This window comes from Eleginops maclovinus, chromosome 5 (assembly GCF_036324505.1).
Source record: "Eleginops maclovinus isolate JMC-PN-2008 ecotype Puerto Natales chromosome 5, JC_Emac_rtc_rv5, whole genome shotgun sequence".
Lineage (NCBI taxonomy): Eukaryota > Metazoa > Chordata > Actinopteri > Perciformes > Eleginopidae > Eleginops > Eleginops maclovinus.
In genome coordinates this window covers 21,814,301-21,832,665 of record NC_086353.1, presented here as the reverse complement: position 1 = coordinate 21,832,665, position 18,365 = coordinate 21,814,301, and the positions used below count along the sequence as shown (strand labels likewise).

The 18,365-nt window shown below is 42.8% G+C and overlaps 1 protein-coding gene and 2 non-coding genes across 7 annotated transcripts in view; all 3 read left to right on the top strand.

Moving 5' to 3' along the window:
- Positions 1–18,365, top strand: part of htt (huntingtin) — a 39,416-nt gene that overhangs the window by 3,077 nt on the left and 17,974 nt on the right. For all 5 annotated transcript variants that reach the window (XM_063883400.1, XM_063883398.1, XM_063883399.1 and 2 more), the window contains 35 exons: positions 273–411; positions 862–1,003; positions 1,389–1,567; positions 1,641–1,845; positions 2,505–2,573; positions 2,676–3,064; positions 4,955–5,081; positions 5,652–5,767; positions 5,863–5,974; positions 6,231–6,368; positions 6,766–6,924; positions 7,007–7,104; positions 7,422–7,561; positions 7,890–7,953; positions 8,115–8,215; positions 8,827–8,973; positions 9,088–9,208; positions 9,325–9,470; positions 9,568–9,746; positions 10,658–10,881; positions 10,993–11,119; positions 12,034–12,158; positions 12,389–12,499; positions 12,647–12,724; positions 13,584–13,807; positions 13,969–14,047; positions 14,483–14,644; positions 14,725–14,780; positions 14,922–15,070; positions 15,438–15,574; positions 15,669–15,785; positions 16,567–16,689; positions 16,817–17,067; positions 17,226–17,368; positions 17,474–17,702. In XM_063883400.1, coding sequence (XP_063739470.1) covers positions 273–411; positions 862–1,003; positions 1,389–1,567; positions 1,641–1,845; positions 2,505–2,573; positions 2,676–3,064; positions 4,955–5,081; positions 5,652–5,767; positions 5,863–5,974; positions 6,231–6,368; positions 6,766–6,924; positions 7,007–7,104; positions 7,422–7,561; positions 7,890–7,953; positions 8,115–8,215; positions 8,827–8,973; positions 9,088–9,208; positions 9,325–9,470; positions 9,568–9,746; positions 10,658–10,881; positions 10,993–11,119; positions 12,034–12,158; positions 12,389–12,499; positions 12,647–12,724; positions 13,584–13,807; positions 13,969–14,047; positions 14,483–14,644; positions 14,725–14,780; positions 14,922–15,070; positions 15,438–15,574; positions 15,669–15,785; positions 16,567–16,689; positions 16,817–17,067; positions 17,226–17,368; positions 17,474–17,702 — 5,106 coding nt within the window. The remainder of the gene's footprint in view (positions 1–272; positions 412–861; positions 1,004–1,388; positions 1,568–1,640; positions 1,846–2,504; positions 2,574–2,675; positions 3,065–4,954; positions 5,082–5,651; positions 5,768–5,862; positions 5,975–6,230; positions 6,369–6,765; positions 6,925–7,006; positions 7,105–7,421; positions 7,562–7,889; positions 7,954–8,114; positions 8,216–8,826; positions 8,974–9,087; positions 9,209–9,324; positions 9,471–9,567; positions 9,747–10,657; positions 10,882–10,992; positions 11,120–12,033; positions 12,159–12,388; positions 12,500–12,646; positions 12,725–13,583; positions 13,808–13,968; positions 14,048–14,482; positions 14,645–14,724; positions 14,781–14,921; positions 15,071–15,437; positions 15,575–15,668; positions 15,786–16,566; positions 16,690–16,816; positions 17,068–17,225; positions 17,369–17,473; positions 17,703–18,365) is intronic.
- Positions 10,284–10,411, top strand: LOC134865369 (small Cajal body-specific RNA 14). Its single transcript, XR_010165960.1, has one exon. It is a non-coding gene; the product is annotated as a small Cajal body-specific RNA 14 (non-coding RNA).
- On the top strand, positions 12,756–12,885 carry LOC134865370 (small Cajal body-specific RNA 14). Its single transcript, XR_010165961.1, has one exon. It is a non-coding gene; the product is annotated as a small Cajal body-specific RNA 14 (non-coding RNA).

Genomic DNA, 18,365 nt, shown 5'->3' with positions numbered 1-18,365 from the left:
TTCCCTTTTTTGCGTGCGAAACGAATACATTTTTATTATAACATAAAAAGAAATGTCGAATGCTTTTGAAAACACAAAGTTCAAATGAGCCCATGTTTCTAAAATAAATACCAAGTATCAACATGTATGACTTTTTGTGTTCTGCGATAAATGACTATTTTCAGTCTGTTTTTGTTTGTTTTTATGATTGACATTCACTCACTCGAAATTGTAGTTTGATCCCAACGTTTTACTACTTTGCTTTTTAATCCCTTCCTCCTCCTGTGTTGCAGACCCTACCTGGTGAACCTGTTGCCATGCCTCTCTCGAATTACCAAGCGGCAGGAGGAGACGGTGCAGGAGACTCTGGCTGCTGCAATGCCTAAGATCATGTCTGCCTTGGGGCACTTCGCCAATGACGGCGAGATCAAGGTATCTGCACAGAGCAGAAACATCACAACTGTTTATTATGGAAATTTAATTTGGGATTAGATAACTTTAGCTTTTAATGGCTGTTTTTGCTCCATTTTGTCTACGTGAAATCAAAAATAATTGAGAACTAAAACACCACTGTACATATTGTAACAGGACTGGTATATATTGTTGTACAATACACACATTTTCTTCAACCTTTTAAAAATCTTTTATATCAATTATTTTAGGTATTTAGTTCTAGCTTTTATTGGAAATTGTACTTGTGTATATAAACGTAAATATCTTTATTTAATTTAATGCACATTCTATATTCAACTTATTTTTTAAATTACATGTATAACCTGTTTTATATTCTATAATAAAAATCTAAAATGCAGCAACTGTCACAACCCAATTTCTTTTGGGATGAATAAAGTGTTCTGATTACGTTACACATCGTTTTCCCAGGTGTTGCTGAAGTCATTTGTGGCCAACCTGAAGTCCAGCTCCCCCACCATCAGGCGCACAGCAGCCAGCTCCGCTGTCTCCGTGTGCCAACACTCCAGACGCACCAGCTACTTCTACACTTGGCTCCTTAATGTTCTGCTGGGTAAGGCCACACATACTCTGCAATTTTCACCTTCTCGGTTTCATTTAAAGGCTAGTTTGGACCTTTCGGTCGGTTGGTCTGAGGTGCTTATCAAGTGCATTAGATGGCATTCAACATGCCCCAAGTTTGGGGAAGGAGGCAGGAAAACTGGAAGAAAAGCAAAGCAATATACTTCATCACTTATTTACCTTTTAAAAAAAAAAAATCATGTCCTTTTTATGTTAAATTTAGCATATTTTCCACACTTACAGTAAAGAGGAGCCCACTTAAAAATCCTCTGAATTACCCCTATAAGATTAATTGAACATTAGAGAGCTAGTTAAAGCACCCAGGCGACATACACCAATAAGGAACACACACCCTGACCTTTCCTTTCATGTGCTAGGTCTGCTGGTTCCTGTGGATGAGGAGCACCCCACCCACCTAATTCTGGGGGTGCTGTTGACCCTTCGCTACCTGATGCCTCTGCTGCAGCAGCAGGTTAACACATCCAGCCTCAAAGGAAGCTTCGGAGTCATGAGGAAGGAGGCTGACGTCCAGCCCTCACCTGAGCAGCTCCTTCAGGTAGAGAGAAAAGTGATTGGATTGTTTTTTTGTTGTTGAGTTTTTGCCAACTGTCACATTTGTGTGTCCGAAGGTGTACGAGCTGACTTTACACTACACGCAGCACTGGGATCACAATGTGGTCACAGCATCTCTGGAGCTCCTGCAGCAGATGTTCAGGACCCCCCCGCCAGAGCTCCTGCACATGCTCATCACGGCGGGCAGCATCCTGCATGGCACCGTGTTCCGGCAGGACGCCGAGAGCCGCGCTCGCTCCGGCAGCATCCTCGAGCTCATTGGTAAACGCATCACTCAGATGGGGTTGCCTCCATTAAGCTTTCGTACAATATAATCCGGGCTCTACGTAGCCGCCTGGTACTCGGGATGCTAAAATATCTGCTTCAGGTAGCTTTAGTTTATTAACCCTAACCTTCGCCAGGTAATGTAGTCGAGCAAACTGTGCTGTCGCTCCGCTCTAGTTCCTGCTTTGGTCCGCGATCACAGCCTTTTTCTTTGCTTGCTAACTTTCCCTGTTTCGTCTTTAAATAATTATGCCGTTTCCAACGAGTCCTTCTGAGCTTTTGCTGCTTCTCTCCTGTTTCTACTTCCTATTTCCTGCCACTTGCAGCGGGGGGAGGGTCTTCCTGCAGTCCACTCCTTCTTAGGAAACCAAGAGGTGACTAGTCTATTACTCTTCCTTGCTCACCGCTACTCTCCAACTGATGTTTTAATCTGGTTTTGGGCTAATTTACCTTAGACTGAGTCGCCTATGCTGGTTGTATGTCCTATAAATTTGAGATTTATTTTTAATAATGCACATTATTCACTCATTTTAATGTAGATATCCAAGAAAATATGAAGTACAGTCTTTTGTTGTTTTTTAATGTACTAGTACATTTGCACCAGTCTAGTCATAGCTCTTGCAGATGTCATGTTGACTCTTGACTGGTGTTTCCAGGTAAAATGCTCTCTGGAGAGGAGGAAGGTTTGGAGGATGACGCTGAAAGAACAGAGGTCACATTCACAGGTGAGATGCGCCTACCAGGAAGTACAATTTGGATTATCAGCTTCAATACCAAGTATGGTGACTCTAACGGATGTAATAATTTCTTTTGCATCTTTCCTTTAGCGTCAGTCGTCGGTGCAGACGGCTCCTCTGCGGCCCAGGTGGACATCATCACCGAGCAGCCGCGCTCCTCCCAGCATACCCTGCAGCCCGGCGAGTCTGTGGACCTCAGTGCCTCCTCGGAGCAGGGCGGAGGCGGGACTTCGGCTTCAGACACTCCAGAGTCACCCAACGACAACGAGGAGGAAATGCTGAGTCGCAGCTCCAGCGGTGGGGCCAACGTTACTCCGGAAACGGCCGACTACACCACACCAGAGACCGAGGCAGCGCCCTTAGGAGAAGGCGGGCCTTTGCTCAGCACCAACGACCGCTCACTTCCACCCAGCGACTCCTCGCAGACCACCACGGAGGGGCCCGACTCAGCCGTCACCCCTTCGGACGTAGCAGAACTGGTCAGTATGACTGTGGGCATGCCAGGGAGATTTAATACAGCACAGCTTAAATAAACAGGACTTCTGTGTGTGTATGAAATGCAGAGGACAGCGGGCTTCCCTAGAGTCTGAAAGACTTAATTACCATGCACCGGCATAATTAACTGTGACACTGATGGCCCTCATGGCATAGTCCCAGAGAGTGAATGATGCTACTCTAGCTACGCTTCGAGTTAGGATTTCTAGAATAGGGTCTAGATTAGTAATTTTGCGGCCCATTACCTACAAATTGCATTCACTTTAACATCACTGTGAACAATTTTCTAAATTAGAGTATGTTTCTTTTGAGAGAGCAACACATCAGTCGATCAGCTTCATATATGACTTAGTGAAAGACATATTTAAAGTTCTTTAGCACAAAGGAAGTAACACAAGCTAATCCAAAGTAATCTCTAGAGGTACAGTCTCACACAATTTAACATTTTTTATAACAAGATCCTATTAATCTAGTGGTCCTAGTTGATGCCATTAGTTAAAATAATTACATGGTTTTATTATTATTATACCATTAGGTGAGAATTAACAGTGGTAACAAAATTGTTGTAAATGCATTCATTTATATTTCTTTTAATTCTAGCAAATCGAATTCTGCAAAAAATTGGGAAAGGCAGCTCCAATTAGAAATACATTTAAATAATAATCAAAATAATAAATACAATTGTTTCAACTCTTATTCTTTTAGTCGATATCTTAGCTAACAGTCACTGGTTTAAAAGCTTTGAGTGCCCCTAAGAATGAGTTATCACATACTTGGGTTTTGCTGCCCCCCCCCTCCCACACAGACATTTTGCTGTGAGATTGTCCACTCTAACAGTTCTACCTCTACGGTCCTCCCCCCCTCTCCTTTACCCCTCTCCCCGCTTCGCCGCAGTCACGCACTCCATTGCCGCGGGTGATGGAGCCGTCCCCTCCCTCACCAACTTCCACTGAGGGTCCCGATGCCTCAGACAGCGACTCTTCCGTCTACTGCTTCTTCTTCGTCGTCTTCTTTCTCTTTCTCCTCCTCTTCCTCCTTCTATGCCACCTCCTCCTCTAGCACTAGTGACAAGGTCAGCCAATTGGACACTTTGAACGGAGTGGGAGGGGCTTGCTTGTCTGGAAACTTTTGGCTTTTTCTGTCTCCTTTCGATCCTCCATGCACTCCCCTGCCTATTGCTCCGTTCCCCTTCTTGTTGTTATTGCGAAAACATTCTGCCCCCTTTTCTCTCCCCCTCGTTTCCAGTGATTCTCTCCCAACAATGAGAAGCTTTCAAAAGATCTTAGTAAAATCAAGCAACCGAAAAACCCCATGCTGATGGCTTGCAGTGAGGAGTTCAAAGTAGAAGCATGAAGGCCATCTGTTCATTTTCAGATTTGCCTTTCAAGAGACGCTGACAGGCTTTTGTTCCAGCGACGGTCAAAACTGGATAAATAATGATTTATTTCCTCTTTTTTAAGGAAGAATTCTATACATCTTGCTTGGAAAAATAACATTTCTGTACTGTTACTGTAAAAATACTCACTTACCTGATTTTTAAAATGAATCAATTTCAAAGTTGAGTGGTTTGGATCAAAAGCTTGCTCTTCCTCTGGTGGATTGAGTTTGCAACCCTGTGCTTTTTCCTGTGTCTGTGTGTAGTTACTTTGCTGTAAATGAAGTGACCCAAGCATGATCCAGTCGTGTTTAAACGGGAACGTTTGTTTGACTTGACGTCGTCGTTTGTCTCCAATCCAACAAATCTAACTGAATGAGTCTGAACTATTTCAATATACTCTGCATGCGGTGGCATTTTAAAGATGTTGCATATGGTGTGTGTGTTTGTGTAAGCTTTGTTCCTAACTGGAGGGGCTTGCTCTGTGTGTGTGCATCAGGTGCTGGACGGCAGTGAGAGCCAGTACTCCGGGATGCAAATCGGGACATTGCAGGATGAAGAGGAGGAAGGAGCAGCCCCTTCGTCCCAGGAAGAGCCCCACGAGCCCTTCATACAGTCAGCACTGGGTATGTGGATTCACACCTTTCCTAAGTCCCGCCCCATTCGCTCTTTGTTCCAATCACATTTATGGAAGCTTTTAATCTGGAAAAACTTCTGAACTTTTCCCTTTCCTGTGACACTGAGATATGCTATGTCAAAACAAAGGGAACATTACGAGGCAAGTAATGTTTGATTGGTGTCAAAATCTTTACGGACAGATCACCAACATTAACCATATTTACTTTCGCCTTTTATATAGTGAATACATGAACTAGATTTGGTTTAGTTACTGACAATTAAAGCTGACTTTACTGTTTATATTATTTCCCTAAGGCTATATGGTGTGCTAAAGTCACTTATATGGCTATATATAAAAGTGATCAAGAATAATATTTCCTTTTTTATTGCATACAAAAATCATGTTGCTGGCCCAGAAATGAATACTGTCAAGCTTGTCCGACTTAACGGTAACTAAAAGGAGGCGGCTCTTGGATCTCAGTTGTGCGCTCACAGAAAAAAATCAGTTTTCCTGCTGAAAACTAGTAGTGACTATCGATATAAGGCTTTAAAGATGCTTATTGGTTCCATGTGTGCAGCTCTGAGCAAACCTCATCTCTTCGATGGCCGAGGCCACAACCGGCAGGGTTCGGACAGCAGCGTGGACCGCTTCATACCGAAGGACGAGCCTGCCGAACCCGAACCTGTCAACAAGGTATGGACACACCCGCACCCGCATTTTCGCACCATATTGTGAAGGAAGCGACATGAGTATAAATCTGGCTCTAATTCTACAACTCTTCTTCTCAGCCATCACGGATAAAGGGGCCAATCGGACATTATACAGACCAGGGGGCGGAGCCACTGGTGCACTGTGTTCGGCTTCTTGCTGCTTCCTTCCTACTGACAGGACAGAAAAATGGTGAGTGTTATAAAAACTGCTCCAAATATGCATTAGGTGCATTTAAATATAAATAAATGCCTTGCCTCAAATGCATCTACACTGATGCCCCTTTTCCACCTAACCAGATCCAGTTCAAGATCCGATCTTTAGTTATTTTTAACAATTAAAACAAGATTTAGAGACACACTTTCAACACACAAGAAAGGAAACCAACTATCAAAATACTGACATCATTGTGCCTGTACAATAATCTCTTCTCTGCCATGTTTCCCAGGTCTGACCCCCGATAAGGAGGTGCGAGTGAGCGTGAAGGCTCTGGCGGTCAGCTGCATCGGGGCGGCGGCAGCGCTCCACCCTGAAGCCTTCTTTAATTCCCTCTACCTGGAGCCGCTGGACGGCACTCCAGTAGCAGGTAGGGACACATAAACATTAGAGAAAAAACCCTATTTAGATGTGACGCCTGAACAGGTCATGGGACCGCATGTCCATTAAAGACGTTGCAGAACCTTTCATTAGCATTTAGAGAATCCCACCAAGTCTCATCATGGCTGCGCTTTCAGACCCTTCCAGGTCAACTGACTCACTTTGACAAAAAGTAAAAACAACTAGCCCAGGAATCTGACATTAAAGCAGCTGAATGAAATACAGCCATTGAGTTTTGACCAATGCTTTTCCTACATGTCAAAATATCTTGTGTTCATTTTTGACACATACTGCAGTTGATCCTTCAAAATAAATATATTGCCACTCAATTTTCAGTCTTCAGCCCGTGTTTTGACCCCTACCCTTTTTGTTTGCCCCCCCTGCAGAACAACAGTATATCAGTGACATGCTGGGCCTGGCTGACCACGGGGACCCCCAGATCAGAGGGGCCATAGCCATCCTCTGCGCAGCCATCATACAAGCCGCACTCACCAAAACACGCTACAACATACACAGCTGGCTGGCCAGTGTGCAGAGTGCAACAGGTTAGTGTGTGTGATCAGGTGTGTTTGTCTTGGTGCTGGCTCTCCAATGATTCCCTCTCACCTGCATGTTGTTGATCTTCAGGTAACCCTCTGTCCCTGGTGGATTTGTTGCCTTTGCTCCAGAGAACTCTGAAAGATGAATCCTCCGTCACCTGCAAGATGGCCTGCTCTGCAGTGAGGGTAAGACATGAAAGCCTTGTATATTATCCCGCTTATTACATGGCTAATTACAAAAAGAAATGGACACAGCAGTTGGCTTTAAACATGATTTTATTGATCTAAAATGATCATTCTGCTTCCACTTAGGAAAAATAGTCTGTTCTTCTACGTAGTAACGGCTGGAATGTTGAGTTTTTAACAGAAAGAGCAGACTACTGAATGTCCAAAGTGACCACCCCATATCAAGTATTAATCTAAGCTGTGTGATGATAGTAACGAGTGTTAGTAATCATTGGGTGTGTGTTTGGAGCCTGACCTTTTTAAAATGTGTGTTTCAGCACTGCCTCATGACGGTGTGCAGCAGTACCCTGAGTGAGCTGGGCCTTCAGTTGATGATAGACCTTCTCGCTCTGAGGGACTCTTCCTATTGGCTCGTTCGCACTGAGCTTTTGGAGACTCTGGCAGAGATGGACTTTCGGTAGCATACATTTTTCAACTTCGTTTTGTTAATCGAACTACTTGCTCAGGCATCTTGCTATTCATTTTTATAAACATGCATAGTAACTAAGCTGTTGATTTACAAACTGTTAGGGGTGTTGCAATATTCTATCTTTGCTAATGTAGTATTTTTTAAAATGAGTTTCTTTAATGGTTTTTGTTCAGTAATGGTTACAGATGTTCTATTTAGAGTTCCCAAAAATTCTCTCTCTCTCTCTCTCTCTCTGTGTCTGTCTGTCTTTCTGTCTGTGTGTTATAGTAAGTCTTTTGATGTGACTATAACTAACTAAAAATATTCCCTCTTTTAGGTTAGTGAATTTCCTGGAGAGGAGAACAGAACATTTGCACAAAGGGGATCATCACTACACTGGGGTAAGCTCTCCATTCTACCCTCCTGGTAGTCTTGCTGTGGAAAAGTTAGGATTTTATGTTTTTAAATGTTAAACTTGACTTATTTCTATTGTTAACCACACAAAATAACACTGAACTTTGAAACATGCTTTCCCTAATATATCCTATTCCTCTTTATCTAGCGGCTGCGGCTGCAGGACCGAGTCCTGAACGATGTGGTCATCCGACTGTTGGGGGATGACGACCCCAGAGTCCGACACGTGGCAGCATCAGCTGTCAGCAGGTGAACTTTCTCTAATCATATACTGTGTTTATTAAATACACATCAGGTATACTGGACTTTAGGGCAGAAAAGCAAGTTTCTTTCACACAAGAAAAATTGGTTTGTACTTTTGTATTTTATTTACATTTTTAGAAATGAATTAGGATTTAGCTGCCAGATAAGGATACATCATTGATGTATAACCAGAGGGTCATTAGGATTGATTTGTCTTGTATACCTCACCCATTTTCCCTTCTATCTTCAAAGATGTTAACTACTTTTCTCATTTTCAAGGCCATTTGTTCCATGTCATTATTAACAAGATCCTTTCATTTAGAGTTCATTAGATTATCTTCTTTTAACCAGCTCCTTGTAACGTGTTTAATTGTTATTGGTAGCAAGTAAGAAGCTTTCTTCCGGGGTTTATTTTTTTAGTCATTTTATTAGATAAGTGGGTTTTTGTTGGATGACCAAAACAAATGACTTTGGTTTGCTTTGTGCTCACTGCATTCTCTTCAGCATTTTTAAGTCAAAGTTTTCGTTGTACGTACTTTTGCGGAGTCTTAAGTGTTTTCTTTTTAAGGTTCCCTCTAACCCTGCCCACATGTCTCTGTGCCCCTCTCTCGCACCAGACTGGTTTCCAGGTTGTTCTACGACTGCGACCAGGGTCAAGTGGACCCAGTAGTGGCGATTGCTCGCGACCAGAGTTCAGTCTACCTGCAGCTGCTGATGCACGAGGCCCAGCCCCCCTCCCAGTTCACAGTTAGTACCATCACAAGGTACGTAAACACACTGCTTTTGATGTGGCATCTCATAGGCTCAAGATCTCATTGGTCAGTTGTTCCAGTATGCGGCAAAATCACAGAACACAATCTGTCTCCTTTCTCTGCCAGGACGTACAGAGGCTACAACTTGTCCAACAACGTGTCTGATGTCACAATCGAGAACAATTTGTCCAGAGTCGTCACCGCCGTCTCCCACGCTTTCACCTCCTCTACCTCCAAAGCCATGACTGTGAGCTTTCACACATTTTAGTTTGCCTCCTGGATAGAAAATCTCTCGTATGATTTTTTAAAATGTATTATGTAAACATGTTTGAAAACTATTGCTTTTGTCTTGTTTCTCTACAGTTTGGCTGCTGTGAGGCCTTATGCCTCCTGGCTACACATTTCCCAGTGTGCACTTGGTGTACAGGCTGGCACTGCGGCTATGTGAGCTCCAGCAGCAGCTTCTCTTCCCGCTCTAGTCTGAACCGCAGCAGGGGCCGGGCCCTCAGGTACGTGTACTCCTTGTCTTGTGACTTCAGCCTCCTTTCCTTTTACTTCCTCTCTTCTCAATCCTAACTGATACTCCTCTGTCTCTCTGCTCTGCAGTGTATCACAGACCGGCAGTGCTCCGGCCTCTTCAGCCCCCTCCTCGTCTGACACTGAGCGCAGGACTCTGACAGTAGGCATGGCCAACATGGTGCTCTCCTTACTCTCCTCTGCCTGGTTTCCACTGGATCTGGCCTCACACCAAGATGCACTTCTGCTGTCTGGCAATCTGCTTGCTGGTGAGTAATATTCATCAAAACTGTAGATTTATATATCATCTTGGAAGAGGATCCCTCCTTTGCTGTTCTGAAGGAGGTTTATTCCAAATCTCCCCATTAATTGTGGGCTTTTTTGGGGACTTTTTTTTTTTCTGCTGTGAGGGTCTAAGGACAGATGTCCTGTGCTGTTGTAGTGTAAGTTGTGATTTTGGGCTATAAAAATACAATTTGACTGATAATTGTATTTGCAACAGGGCTGCAGTTCTTGACAAGTTCAGCAATCAAGTATTCTGCGAGGCTTACTTATTGCAAATAATCATTTACAAAAGAGAACAAAATAAAGGTCTATTTAAATTAACGACTAATTCACAATGTATCAATCTAAACCCATTTAAATCATTAAAGTGTCCTGTTAAATTCTGGACTGTAAAGATCACCTCTTCTGAAATTTGAATAAACAATAGTGTTCCTCAAACAACAGTTTCACCCACAATTTGAAAACATTATATTTCATTTAGCTGATGCTTCAGCCAAAGTGATTTACGTGTGTGTGTGTGTGTGGAAGTCTTTATGGTTCCAACACTGAGCAGTGTGCTGGACCGCTACGACTCCACACAGAGTGAAGTGGTGCTTTACGACAGGGCCTATAAAGGATCGAGTTTCCCTGAGCGATGGTTCCATACATCTTTTATACACACATGATATAATACCAGCTGGATGTCATGCTGCCTGTGCCTTTATGCCTTAAGTGTCTTAGAAAAATGAAGATAGAAATGGCTAGAAACCTGCCGGAACATTGAGGAGCTGGTGCCTTACTTCAAATGAGTGAAATATTTTAAGTACTGTCATTTTTTTTTGGGGTGACTCCACTTAAAAAAAACCCCCACTTTTACAGACAGAAGCCGTATAAAGTGTGTTCTTCATGTTCCCAGCTGTGGCTCCTAAATGCATGCGTAACCCCTGGGCTGGAGAGGAGGAAGGCAGCGGTGGTAGCACCAACACCAGTGGAGGCCCCAATAAGATGGAGGAGCCCTGGGCAGGGCTGTCGGAGCGCTCCCTGGTGGCCATGGTGGAGCAGCTCTTCTCTCACATACTGAAGATCCTCAACATCTGCGCCCACGTGCTGGACGACACACCGCCCGGACCTGCTGTTAAAGTAACCACTACTTCAGTTTGCTTTGATGAGTCATCTCTGCGTACGACAGAGTTGCAAGGCTGATTGTTATATTATTTAATAATGATTTAATCTGTTCCCCCTTTTTTTAAGGCCACCCTCCCCTCCCTGAGCAACACCCCCTCCCTCAGTCCCATCAGGAGGAAAGGCAAGGAGAAGGATGCCGTGGAGCCCAGTGCTGTCCCCATGAGCCCAAAGAAGAGCGTTGACATCAACACAGGTACATATACAGTATATTTATATCCATATACAGTGTATGTATATATCTATATGCCATATATTTATATATCTCTACACAGCATATTTATAGATCTATATACAGTATAAACCCAGGCAGAGGTGGAAAAAATACTCAAATCTTTTGAGTAAATCTAGAAGTGTAGGAAAACTCTGTTACTAGTAAATGTCCTGTAATCAAAATGTGACTCAAGTAAAAGTACAAAATTATAAGCTTTAAAATATAAGTACACATAATGCAAATTGGTACATTTTGGAATGATGTACTGTGTGTATGTATCATTTAATTATCGATGCATTAATATGTTTAGCATAGTTGGTAAAGGTGGAACAATTGTTTTTTTACTTATAGTAGTAAATCAGTAGTAGTTTGTGATTTTAGTCCAGGTGTTGTAAAAGTCTAATGTAGGTGTCGATGTTTTATGTCATTAATCAATATCTGCAAACTACTAAAGGTATTAAATAAATGTAGGTAAAGTACAATATTACCTCTGAATTGTAGAAGTACAAATAGCAGTAAATGGAGAAACTCGTGTTAAGAACAACACCTCAAAATTATACTTGGGTACAGTACTTGAGTAAGTGTACTTAGTTACTTTACACCACAGACCATAACACATGCTCAGTGCCCATGCAGCAGCACAGGCAGACAAGAGGGCAGCTCAATTTTGGAAAAGACCTAGACAAGTTGCTATTATATTGACTGATATTGCAATGTGATTAATGGTTACAGAGGGAATGAGACATTCATTTTCTCTTTTTGAGAATTCACAATGACATTCTCACATATTTAGCCTTACTGAATATTTCACTCGTAACCTTTTCCTCTATGGTGCAGCCTTAACAGAAAATCTTGCTTATGTTTCTGATTATTGAAAATGTTTGTGTTGTGAGCAGGCAGGCCAGCAGACGGCACTGGGTCCACCGCTGTGAACAAATCTACCACCCTCGGCAACTTCTACCACCTGCCTACCTACCTCAAGCTCTACGACGTCCTCAAAGCCACGCACGCCAACTACAAGGTAGCGTGCATCCAGCTTAAAATACTCTCCATCAGTAATAATATTAGAGTAGCCTCATCTTTATCCGCCTCTCTGTAGGAGTACCTGTTTAAACAAAATGAATAACTGGCGATTCTGTGAATGGAGCTTTAAACTCATTTGTACAGCCCTAAATAACAGTTATTACACATTTAAAACATTTTTTAAAATCCTAAATAGCCTGGTGTTAATCGTGTTTTCTTCTGGCCTAGGTGACGCTGGACCTCCACACTAGCCAGGAGAAGTTCGGAGGATTTCTGCGTTCAGCTCTAGATGTTCTCTCTCAGCTCCTGGAGCTCACCACACTGCATGACATCAGCAAGGTAAAGATATTCAAACAGCTCTGACGGAAATCAGACATTTTTATAGTGTTTATAGTGCATCTGTTTCTTCATATAAGCCGATGTATATCAGTTGTTCACATGGACTCAATCCGTTGAATAAAATGGTGTGTGTGTTTGTTCCGTCAGTGTGTGGAGGAAATCTTGAGCTACCTGAAGTCCTGCTTCTCCAGAGAACCCACCATGGCAACAGTTTGTGTACAACAGGTCAGTAATCTGTGTGTGTGTGTGTGTGTGTGTGGGCAGTCTTTATGGTTCCAACACTGACCAGTGTGCTGCAACCGCTGCGACTCCACACAGAATGAAGTGGTGCTTTACGACAGGGCCTGTAAAGGATCGGGTTTCCCTGAGCGATGGTTCCATACATCATTTATACACACATGATATAATACCAGCCGAATGTCATGTTGCCTGCACCTTTATTGACACACAACTTTTAGAAATACAAGATAGATAAATGATTATCTAGTTGTGAATCCCATTTTTAAAAGCAGTTATGGTTTCAGAACTGTTCTTTCTACAAAAACATCACCAATCACTGCCTGATACACTTTTATCAGTATTATTCAGGGCCAGCCAATCAGTCCGATCTCAGACATAACAAAATATGGAGGGTTTTTGTTGTACCACTAACGTGTTGTGCCTGCAGATGTCTCAAAGGGAATGTCTCATTCAAGATCACTCAATTACAAGGAAACACTAAACAAAGTTAATAATGGGGGAAATCCTACAAGACCCTTCCAGAAATAGATGAGGATTTTGGAGCAAAACAGATCTTGACCTATTTCCTTATAAAAATAAGGAGGGAGGGAAATTCTCTTTCCTGCCTGAAATGCCTAGCTTAGTCTCCTTTTGTTTATTTCTGTAAGATAGTGACATCACTACATAACACAAATGCTTTTATTAGCAGACAGAGGGTGAAGCATATGCAGCATGAGGAAAAATAAAGATCTCTTTGAACATTAAATCATGTACACGTCACAGTAGAGGAGCTACATACAAGTGCAAGTGCAAATGAGCATATGGCCCTGTTTTTCAACTTTTTAAATGACGTTTTTGTCTTCAGCTGTTGAAGACCCTGTTTGGCACCAACCTGGCCTCTCAGTGCGAGAGCGTCCTGAGCGGACCCAGCCGCTCCCAGGGCAAGGCTCTGCGCCTCGGCTCCTCCAGCCTGCGCCCAGGCCTCTACCACTACTGCTTCATGGCGCCGTACACGCACTTCACCCAGGCTTTAGCTGATGCCAGCCTACGCAACATGGTGCAGGCTGAACAGGAGCAGGACACCTCTGGGTGAGTGGTAGAGACACAAAGATTAGAAACGGGAGCTTGAATTCAGATATCCTTTATCCATCCAACAGTGGGGAAGTGTACGTTTTTACAGCAAAAGAGGACAGTGCAGATGAAAAGACAAATAAAACTTGACATAATCTGTTGTCTTTTTCCACTTTTAGGTGGTTTGATGTGATGCAAAAAGCTTCGAACCAGCTGCGGTCCAACATTGCAAACGCGACACGCCAAAGAGGAGACAAGGTAAACTCAATAAAAAAATATGGGAAACAAAACAACCTTTAAAAATGTTCTTTTTATAAACAGATTTTTTTCCATTCATCATTCGTGACCCACTTTATTAAAATCACTTGGATGTAGCAATGACTTATTCTAAGATAAATATGGATTTGTGTCAAAAACATGTGGTAATTTGAGGGATTTGGCTGATTTTGAATTAAAACGAAGTCTACAGTGCCCCTATTAAGCCTGAAGCCTCCTCTCTCTAAATAACCTTGGCTAATATTGAATAACTTTTAAGTCCTTTTTCCTGACTTGGCAAATGTCATTATGTTGTGACACATTTCTTCTTCAGTATACAGTTTAAAAAAGTTCAGGGTCAATAGGAGTTATTTGAGCAAGTCACATTAGCCTAAGCTAGCTGCGTCTGTTCTGAAAGCCTCCTCTTTGTTTTCCCAGAACGCCATCCACAACCACATCCGTCTGTTTGAGCCGCTGGTGATCAAAGCTCTGAAGCAGTACACCACCAGCACCTCGGTGGCGCTGCAGAGACAGGTCCTGGACCTGCTCGCACAACTGGTGCAGCTCAGAGTTAACTACTGCCTGCTGGACTCTGATCAGGTAGAACTAAACGCATTTATGTGCAGTTCATCTTCAACAGCTGGGATTGAGCTCACCCACTAAGATATTTCTTCTTCCAGGTGTTCATAGGGTTTGTCCTGAAGCAGTTTGAGTACATTGAAGTGGGACAGTTCAGGTGAGTTATCTTTGTGACCCCTGTAAAAGATGTACCCATAAGTCTCTCCGGCATTTCTGCTTCTGCATGCGTCCTTGCTGTATACTAGCTCAAATACCAGTGTTGTCCTGTAAACTATAATGCATTATTGTTGTCCCACAGAGATTCTGAAGCCATCATCCCCAACATCTTTTTCTTCCTGGTGCTGCTTTCATACGAGCGTTACCACTCCAAGCAGATAATCAGCATCCCCAAGATCATCCAGCTGTGTGACGGCATCATGGCCAGCGGCAGGAAAGCTGTCACACATGGTGAGGGAAACTTTCTGCATAATATTTTCCTCTACTTGTCAAAACATTTCACAATTTGAATATATTTATTCAGAGAGCAACTGGGTTTTTTGGACCGTTTCTTGATTTTAGATTAAAACATTTTTTTTTAAATGGAAAAGTGGAATACAAATGTGTGCAACAAAACGATAAAAGAAGTAGGAATGTGCAATATAACGATATTTAAAGAAACCTATAGACTTACATTTAAATGACCAATAAAACTAAAATAGAATACAATGGTTTATATAAACAAAACATTTTTTAAGTAAAAAAAAGTGCACATTGTCCATTGTCGTTCCTAAACTGTGCATAAAACAGTAATTTTTCTTTCCTTCTTCCTCCACAGCCATCCCAGCCCTGCAGCCAATAGTCCACGACCTGTTTGTGTTGAGGGGCTCCAACAAAGCAGACGCAGGCAAAGAGTTGGAGACACAGAAAGAGGTGGTGGTGTCCATGCTGCTCAGACTGGTGCAGCACCATCAGGTACGGTCACAAATGTAATCAGACATGCGCGTCAAGAACCTTCCTGACAATCTTTTCTCTGCCGGACTTTTATATTGTATGTTTTTTGGTGTAGGTGTTGGAGATGTTCATCCTCGTGCTGCAGCAGTGTCACAAAGAGAATGAGGACAAATGGAAGAGATTGTCGAGGCAGATCGCTGACGTCATCCTTCCCATGATTGCTAAGCAGCAGGTAGGAAAACGGAAGGTGTGAATGCTTCACCTAGAAGTTAAACTCAAACCATTTAGCACTGTGGGATGTGCAAAAACGATGTGGAAGCATCAAAATGTACTTCATTTATCAAAAGTAAAAATCCTTAATATGCAGAATGTCACTCTACTATAGTATAACATTTTTATGTTGCAGTTTTTCAATATTGGGTCCGATTACTTACTGTGTACTATTTAAAATACTGTATAGATTATTAATACAGTATTGCATCACATCATCTTAGTATACGTGTTTCTCATATATCCGAAGTAGTAGGTAAGCGTCACAGATGCTGTGGAAGCTGCGGCTATTTATTTATTTGTTTGTTTTCAAATGTGATTGAGCATGGGGAATTATTATTATTATTATTTTGTAACTATGTGGTGTTTTAAAGCGTGTCACAATGCATATCTTGTCTTTCAGCTACAAACCAAATCTACCTACGGGTACAAATAAATAACCTGAACCTTGTTAATCTTTGCTTATTAACTTTAATGGAGTAAAAAGTACAACATTTGCTACCAAAATGTAGACCTAATTGGACCATAAATCAGAACTACTCAGCTACAAGTATGTCACTTTAGTGCAATACTTAAGCAAATGTACTTTGGTTCATTCCATCACTGATATTTATGGTGAGTTCCTATATTTTGGGGCACCCTGACAAACATTAGCCACTGATTTTGAAACCGGTATGCTTGGAAATGGTCTGGTTAAAACCCTTTTTTGCCATTCGTGAACACGGTCTGCTGTGCCCTCACAGATGCACCTGGACTCCCCGGAGGCATTGGGGGTGTTGAACACTCTCTTTGAGACGGTGGCGCCCTCCTCTCTCCGACCTGTGGACATGCTGCTCAAGAGTATGTTCACCACCCCGGTTACCATGGTGAGACGTCTCTTCTGATCTCTACACAAAGCACTGGACAGACTTTTCATTCGTCCATGTAATGTACCTTAAAACCACGTCTACTTTTTAGGAAAGCTAACTGTAGATTGACGTTTTGCTCCTCCAGGCTTCCGTAGGTACGGTGCAGCTGTGGGTGTCCGGGATCCTGGCGGTGCTCCGGGTGCTCGTCTCCCAGTCTACTGAGGACATCGTCCTGTCCCGGGTCCACGAGCTCTCCCTCACACCTCATCTCCTCTCCTGCCACACGATCCGTCGCCTGCATCAGCAGAGCCCCTCCCCGAGCGAGCCCCCTGCCGACGCACTCTGCAGTCAGGACGGTGAGGCACAGAAAGCCCTGCCTGAGGAAACCTTCGCCAGGTTAGTGACTCTCAGGTTCAACCTCCTGTTTTTATTAAGGAGGCAGACCAAGATGTTAAGAGTGTGTTGAAGGCCTTCCTTTTTAATACAGCCTTTAATGTATAGCCTTCCTATTTTGTGTCTTTTCTGCTTCTCATGTGCCCTCTCCCCTCTCCCAGGTTCCTGCTGCAGCTGGTAGGGGTGTTGCTGGATGACATTTCCTCCAGACAGGTTAAGGTGGACATCACAGAGCAGCAGCACACCTTCTACTGCCAGCAGCTGGGCACCCTGCTCATGTGTCTCATACACGTCTTCAAAAGTGGTGAGCTCATATAGTTTGAACAGCAAGTATTGGTAGCTGAATGACTGCATGATGTTCTTGGAAACTGACAGCCCTTTCCATCTCTACCGTCCTTTTTCTTTCCAGGAATGTTCCGCAGAATCACCGCTGCAGCCAGCCGCCTCCTGAAGGGTGAGGGTGGAGGTGTGCAGCCTGGCGCAGAGGCTGGCCTTTTTTACCCACTAGAGTCTCTGAACAGCATGGTGCAGTGCATGATCACCACCCACCCCTCCCTGGTGCTGCTGTGGTGCCAGGTCCTCCTCATCATCGACTACACCAACTACTCATGGTGGGCGGAGGTGCACCAGACACCCAGGTACAACAGGTCATGTCAAATCCATGTCAAATGTATCTGTGTGGACCTTTTTATCCATACACCCTTTGATCCTTATTCAAGCAATTCAATATTAATAAATTCAGTCAGGGTACAAGAAATCAAAGTAAGTTGAAGCCGGAGGGTAGAAATCATAGTTTTTGAAAAAAATAAAATTAAAATCCATCCTTTGAAAGCAGATCTTATGACTACACATTTTATGATAACTGTTTTTCAAAAAGTATAGTCATTTTAGGTTTTTTTAAATAAATAAATGTCATACAGATTTAAACTAAATGTACTATAGCCCTATATAACCAGTTTCCTTTTTAGAAGGAACGCGCTACAGTTTTTAAAACGATGAAAATACAAAATGCAAACTTGGCACATTTGTTCTTAGTTGTTATTTGCATTGTTTTTGAAACTGCAGCGCGTTTCCCCTAATGGAAATGTTTTGGGCCGTTGTAACACGTTGGCACCTGTTGGCCACCGTATGGAAGTGCATATATTTCCCTAACTGAGCCAATGAAAGTTACTGAAAGAAAAGGTGATGAAATACTGCCTAAAAATGACCTTCCTATGAAAACATGCAGACCGCATGTCAACAAAACTTCAATTGATAGTGCAACAAATCAGCCAAAATCAAATCCCTGTGTTTTTTCACTG